The 7,442-nt window shown below is 42.9% G+C and overlaps 1 protein-coding gene across 1 annotated transcript in view; it reads left to right on the top strand.

Moving 5' to 3' along the window:
• Positions 1-3,175: 3,175 nt before the first annotated feature.
• LOC306753494 (uncharacterized protein) overlaps positions 3,176-7,442 on the top strand; it is a gene marked incomplete at its 5' end in the record, with an annotated part of 106,909 nt that continues 102,642 nt past the window's right edge. Inside the window, 1 exon segment of the mRNA XM_079237369.1 lies at positions 3,176-3,292. Coding sequence (XP_079093495.1) covers positions 3,176-3,292 — 117 coding nt within the window.

Here is a 7,442-nt window from a genome sequence, read left to right as displayed (position 1 = left end):
GCACGACGACAAACGTGAAAAAAAGAAAAAAACATGGCTGACCGTGACAAACACACACACAGTGTACACACACTTTAACTCTCCACTTTTCTTTTGCCATTTGTAACATTTTCCAGAATAATCTTTGTGCAGAGAAGATAACTTTCAGAAGTAGTTTACCGTGACCAGCCACCTAGTAACATGGCGACATATTTTGACACAAGTGTATATGCAACAGGTTTTTACTGTGTAATAGTACGTATTATTTTGAATTACAGGCGCTTCCATTGTCATGTGACGTCGGACAACAGCTTCTTTGTGTAGTCGGTTTGCAAAAAGGAACTCCGTCGTTCCACTTTACTTTCCCCAGAAGGAGGTTCTGGTCTTTTGAGTTTTTGGTCACGAAGCTGAAATGTTTGACCCGATGACGACGCTACATGAAACGCTAACGGATCCCCAGAGTTACTACAATTCATCCTGAGGGGATCGAGCATCTGTGTAACTCATATTATGGAAATCTATCAAAAGGTTTCTTGAGACATTTCACTTGAAACCACAAACGTCAGCCTCACGGTGGCGCTGCAGGGAGGAAGTTATGGGGATAGACGACGTTGGCAGGATTCATCCCTTGGGGAACATGAATGAAATTTGAAATTTGAACTGTGTGTGTGTGTGTGGTGCACACTCGATGCTGCAGTTAATGCCATTCCAGTCCGGTCCAAGTGTTCCTTCACTCTCTGGCTCACACCCAGAGGGAAATATCTGGGCCACGAGCTGTAGAGCAGCTTGGCTGTTACACTTAAAGATTAGTAGCACATATAACGTATAAAACACAAACATTTCCGCATTTCCTGTGATATTATCATCCACATGTCAGGTCTCATGAGCTATTTTTGGGCTCCAAACTGTAATTACTTAATGTGATATCAGAGTAAAAATGCTGCTTGTCTGTAGAGAGACATCCTCTCCTCTCCTCTTTGTTATTGTCGTCTTGTGGGCGGGACCTCCCTTTTCCAAGCAGCCAATGATGGCGCTCTCACATCCCAGACAGCCAATAGCAGGCCTGCTCTGCCGTCACATGACCGTGTCACAATCCCATCCCCTTTCCCATGTTGTTAATATTCAAAGGCTGCAGTCCACCGACATGAGCTCATGCCAGCACACACACACACACACACACACACACACACACACACACACACACACACACACACACACACACACACCACACACACATAGTGAGACGTTACACACATGTAAAGATGCAATGATCGCCGTCCTGAACACACTGACTGCCAGCTGTAAATGGCATCGAGGAAAACATTTCAGATCTTCCAAGAACATCTTGGTATTTCTAATTGTTTGCTGGTTTTAGTTCCCGAGGCTTCGATACACTCAAGCGTGGAGAGAAAAATAATTTCCGTCACCTCGGGCAACTCTGAATCTTTTTTGCCTCTCATTAACTTCAAGCTGATGCTTCTTGGAAGTAGCTAATTGCACAGAAATCATACAGCGTCCCCTCGAGCTATCATCGTCTCATATCTTGAGTATTTCAATGTATTATGAATAATGCATTGAGAGCTTTAATAATGGATCCAGAAGCTCACAGCAGCCTTCACGTATACCTTCCTCGTTTATTTCCAAAACTCACTCAGAAAAAAAGGAACGCTTCACCCACAAAATGACCGAAGAAGATAATAAAATGGAGAATAATCTTGCTGGATTGAGGTAAACGAAGGCAAAGCGATATCCGTTTACAAACTCTCACACGTGGTTTAATGTAATCCAAGTCTCATTCATACAGATGTCTATGCTCCATACTTCACGAACACATGTACATGTTCTCCTAAACCGTACCGTTATAAACACTCTGGAGTCGCAGTGCGAGACTGTGTATGAGGAAGTGTTTTTAAATGGTGAGGTTTGAGCAAAGATCCATGTGTTTGTGAAGTAGAGAGCACAATAAATAATGTAAATAATCCCATTTTGATGATAATGAATGTAACGATATGTTTGATTTATCAGTACACGCCATTGTTTCTTGTGCTGACTTACTATTATGTTTATTCCCGTGTGACCAGTCAAAGATTCTGCCCTTTATGCTGATTGATTATTAATTGTCGTCTCAGTTCACGTTTTTTTTTATGGGAAACTGTGATAAAAGTAAATTTAGCTCGGTGAGAGATGGATTTATCGTCGGCTCTTGTTTTGGGTGGAACAGTTCAAGACAGAGAAGAGGCTGAGTGGAAGAAGTTTCATAACAGGAGCATCATGGCTGTAGTGTGAGTGTGTGTGTGTGTGTGTGTGTGTGTGTGTCTCCTGTAAGTACCCAGTGTGAAGTATCATCCTCCCTTTCTCTCTCTTTATCTCTCAACCAGCTGGTACTAAGCAGAGGTATTCATCCATCCCCTCCTGCCTTTTTTCTTCTTCTCCCGCTATCCCAGCTGCTCTCTCTACCTCTCTCTCTCTCTCTCTCTCTGCCTCCTCCTTTCTCACCCTCCTCCTCCTCCTCCTCCTCCTCCCTCAACCTCTTTTCCACCGTCATTTCCCTCACATGTCCTGGCGAGACGTCGCGGGCTGAGCGTGTGTACATAAAGGAGATGGCTCAGTGCTCAGGTGCAGGCAGCGGGCTCTGGGAACCAGTCTAGCAGGCTGCAGGACCAGTTCATTCACCCAGGAAACAGCACTCTGCTTGGGGCAAGGGGCTGGAGCTTGAGCCCCTTCTCAGACCTCCATCCTTTGCGCCCGACTGTAACTTTTTTTTTATATATATATATATAAATATATATATACACATCATCCTTAAACAAGAGGACAATTTCCCCTGACTGCGGGGCTCATAAATATTTTGTATTGGCGCTAACTGGCACTTGTTTTGCACTTTGCGACCTGAGAAGTGGAAGCAGGGACCGGGAGGAGCATGTTCTGTCTCTGCCCTGCTTCCAACTGGACCTCTGCATCTGCACTGTGCTGCTGAGGAGGAGAAGGAACAAAAGACTGAAAGGGAAATCTCCAGAACGATTTCCCTCTCACACACCTGTGAGGGCTTCATTCTCTTGACAAAAGCCCAGCCGAGGATATAGGAGGAACAAAAAAAGAAGATAATTAGGAGCTGAGAAGGAAAGGGCTGAAGAGCAGACTTTGGCTGCCCTCGCCTCGCTTTCCCACCTGTGAGGATTAATTGGACCGGAGCAGCATGGCGCACGCCGCCTCGCAGCTGAAGAAAAGGGCGGATGAGAACATCAACGCAGTGGAGGATGAGAAGGAGAAGAAGAAGGCAGCGAGGAAGCGTTCCCGCGAATTGAAGAAAAAGGTAGAGGAGGGAAGGAAGGAAGGAAGGAAAAAATACAAGAGGGGGAAAAAAAGTAATGGTGGAAAGAGAGCTGACACGGGGTGGGAGGGATGCTTGAGATGTGTCGGTCTAGTGGAGTCTCTTTTGTCATGATGCAGCGTCCTCACACACACACACACACACACACACACACACACACACACACACACACACACACATACACATTCATGCACTTGCACACCCAGTGCGATAAGAGAGGGGGGTCCCATTGGGAATACTGGGAGGGCGGGGGGTGAAAAAGACAGAAAGATGGATGAGTAGCGCTCCCGGACAGGGAAGAAAAGAAAAGACGAGAGGATTAAGCTATAGAGGGCAGATTGGTATTTTAGGCAGCGGCGCTGCTATTAATATGTGAAAGAGAACGTTCACTTAAAATAATTCCACTGTGCGACACTTTGTCGTTCTTCAAGCGTTTCAGAAATCCTCTCTCTCGTACACACTTTGAATTTGTTTTGCAATTAAACCTCCTTAAATGTTCAGGTTTACCCCACTTTGATAGGACCCTGTGTGTGTGTGTGTGTGTGTGTGTTTGACTTGTCCTCAGCCCCCCCCCCCCCCCCCCGCTCCTCCCTTGCCATGTTAACTTTCTTGCCATGAAAACATTTTTCATCGTGTCAACTCACTTTAAAATCCCACCTGTTTCATCTCCCGCTGCTGATTTATAATAACTATTGGTGGGAAAATGTAAAAAAAGAGCCCTGCAAAAAATAAAAAACGTCAGCAGCAGTCACACCCTGCGGTTCGAGGTGGGTTGCGTGTGTGTGTGTGTGTGTGCGTGTGTGTGTGCGTGTGCGTACATGCGTCATTTTGCAAGGACAAAGTTAAGACGCACACACACATGAATACGACGAGGTGATCAATCGGTCTGACTTGAAACCGATAATCACTCTCAGTGCAGAGACGGCTTCATTTGGACGAAACATTTCAGCTGACGTCGACGTCGATGTTCGGTGTTTGAATAACTTTGTTGACCTGCGTGTATTTGTTTGAGTCACTGGGATTGGGCCTGTGGTCAAAAATCATTCGCCTGAGTGTGTACAAGCTGACATTTGTGTGTGTGTGTGTGTGTGTGTGTGTGTGTGTGTGTGTGTGTGTGTGTGTGTGTGTGTGTGTGTGTGTGTGTGTGTGTGTGTGTGTGTGTGTGCGCTGACTAGCCCGGGGCCATTATTAGTCCGGGGTTAGCCACCTGTCACAAAGAGTCAATACCAGTGACCTCATTAGCATCAAGGTCAACAGGAAGTCGGGGCGGTAGTAGGGAAGTAGGAAACAAGCATCAAGAGAAGTTGAACGCTCGCTCAGCAAAATGCCAAAAGTCAACATGTGTCTACGTCGTTATGATTAGGACTCTTACCATATGACAAAAATAGTGTTTCTGCTGGGTCGAGGTGGGAATTATTTTATTTTATAAATGCTAATTTTGCACAAAAGTGCGACGGAGACTTGCCATAGTGAGTAAATCAAGAGTACAGTAGCCCAGAAGGGACAACCCAAATATTGACTGGAGAAAGAGCGCTTTGCGTTTCTACGTTACCTAACGGCCACCACTAGATGCCACTAAATCCTACGCACTGGTCCTTTTAAACGTCGACTGAAGAGACAAAAACGTTCAACAGATATGGAGAGACTACTTCAAATCAATACATGGGAGAAAAAGAAAGAAAAAATCAATCATCAAAATCAAGTCTTCCAAATTTTTTTAATGTGTTTTCTGTCTCAGTGGCGCTTTTTTGATCACATCCTCTCGTTGTGTATCTTTTCTCGCTTTAATGCCGCCTCAAACGGTTCATCTTGATTTGCCCAACTCTTAATATTCACTTCGCCAGTAGTCGATGGAAACATGCACTCATTTGATTTTTCTTTTGAAAATTCATGTTAAGATTCGAGCTCTAAAACTCAACACGAGGAGCAGGTCGGACTTTTTCCGAACTGACAGTCAACATTAGTTTATTTAAACCAGGATCGTTCCATAACCTTAACCATGTGGCTACGAACATAACCACAATAACAAACGTCCCCTAACCTTAATAACCCGTATCAAGTCACTTATGTGCCTAAACCTGACTAAACCAAAACCATAGAGGCGTCCGATCAGAAAACATTAGGATTATTGCGTTGGTCTAGGTCTAATTTTACTCTTTACCTTCTTTTGAGTCCTTCAAATTAAATTATAAAATAGGTTGGCTTGTTGATAGCCTCTCAGAACGTAGTGCGCCCAACCGCCTTTACCAATGTCATGTTGCGTCAGCTTTCGCGACCGATACGCGTCATAAATTGTCGGGGAAAACCAATGGCGAACAATTCCTAGCTGTAGTCTAAATATGGCTCAGTGGCTCCAGAATTTTCTCAGAAAACGATGATGGATTTGTAATTAATCCCATTTGTGTATCTGCCACGGTTTCTACCAGAAGAGTAAATTACATTACACAGAATTTTTGAAACCAGTATTGATGTTGAAAAGCATCGGGACGGATCAATCCTCTTCAGCATGTTGAATGTGTAATAGATCTACTGCAAAATGACGTCTTTTCATCAAACACTGAGAGGAATTCAAGGTAGGACTCTCTTTAAATTTTTGACATTTATGAAGCAGAATAGCATGCGACCATGAAAGGAGGAGGCAGATTTGACCTTGAAGCTGAAACTTGAGCCTGTGTGATCACAGACTTATGGTTAAGGCAACAGGTGAGGGAAACGTGTTGCCGTAGTATTGCGTGTGTGTGTGTGTGTGTGTGTGTGTGTGTGTGTGTGTGTGTGTGTGTGTAGGGTGACATTAGTGTTTGTGTAACGGGAGGATATCAGCTATCCTGAGCTCACTCAAGGTAAATCCATAACACTCTGCCAGGAGCTGTTACTTGGCATCACGGGGCAGAAAATAATCCTCTCCCTCTTTGGATCACACCACTTCAATTAGGCGTCCTTTATTTTATTTTTTCCCCACTTCTCATTCTCTCTCATAGCTCACTGTGACTTGGCGTTTTGTCTCCCTGTCACGTTGATTTACTAAATACTCCTCTTTGTCTCTACCTTTATCGTTCATGTACCTTTATTGTCTTACTTATTATCTCTTTGTTTGTTAAAGGGACAATCAATTGGGAAACATACATATTTATTTTCTTTAAAAGAGTTACATGAGAAGATCAATGTTTGCAAATATCCTGTTTGTCGGAGTCGGGACGTGTTAGCTTAGCTTAGCTTAGTTTAAAGACTAAAGTCAAGGCGGAAAAAGGTTCCCTAGGTCTAACATTTTTTAAATAAATCCTCCATTACTTCTAAATGTATCCTAATATCGCAATATATTTGTTTTTTAAGCCCATACATGAACAAAAATGTGTCAGATATACATGAGACTGTAAATTGAGCGTTGGGTTAGCGAGCACTACGACTAGCTCGCTAATCTGCTAGCTTGTTTAGTTACGTTTGTTATTATTGTTAAGACCACACTGGCTGTTGGTTCGACAATGTTTGTTAAAGTTTACTACTCCATATTAAGATGTTGTCTTTATCGCACCTTTTAAAGAACTTTCTCCACAGATATATCTGCATTTTGTATTAGTTTGTTGCTGATATAGACAGATTTAGAGGGGAAACACCCTGGTAATGAAACTTAAATTTGTTTTTCCAAATCTGATTTAAGAGTAAGAAGTAACTTGCAAGGGATGTTAGTTGCTACAAGTCTTCATTTATCTATTTTTCATCTCTCATAATCAGTGTTTTAATAGTCGTACATGTAGGTGACCTAGCAGACAAACGGTGACGACATCGGTACCTTCTTGTTTTTTTTACCAAGAAAGTGTCTTGAGCATGTGATTCCCCATAAAAACACACTTATCTTTTCTGTTTTCATACGGATTAAACTAACAAGATGTAACATGTCAGTATTCGGCTTTCGAGTTGTTGGTAGACATTTTCTAGCTTTAGCTGGTTTTGATATTTCGCCGCTATTTCCAGTCTTTATGCTAAGCGAGGCTAACATGTCTGGGCTCCCGCTGTGTTTTTAATGAAGGAATAATTTAACATTTTACCAAGTATTAACTCTAGCTGAGTTACAGTAGATGAGAAGATGTGAACAATAGTTTACTTAAAAAAAACACAAGCTAACTAATTCATATTT

Source organism: Taurulus bubalis, assembly GCF_910589615.1.
Source record: "Taurulus bubalis genome assembly, chromosome: 2".
Classification (NCBI taxonomy): Eukaryota; Metazoa; Chordata; class Actinopteri; order Perciformes; family Cottidae; genus Taurulus; species Taurulus bubalis.
The sequence above is the reverse complement of the archived record's forward strand: the minus strand, read 5'-3'. Positions and strand labels throughout refer to the sequence as shown.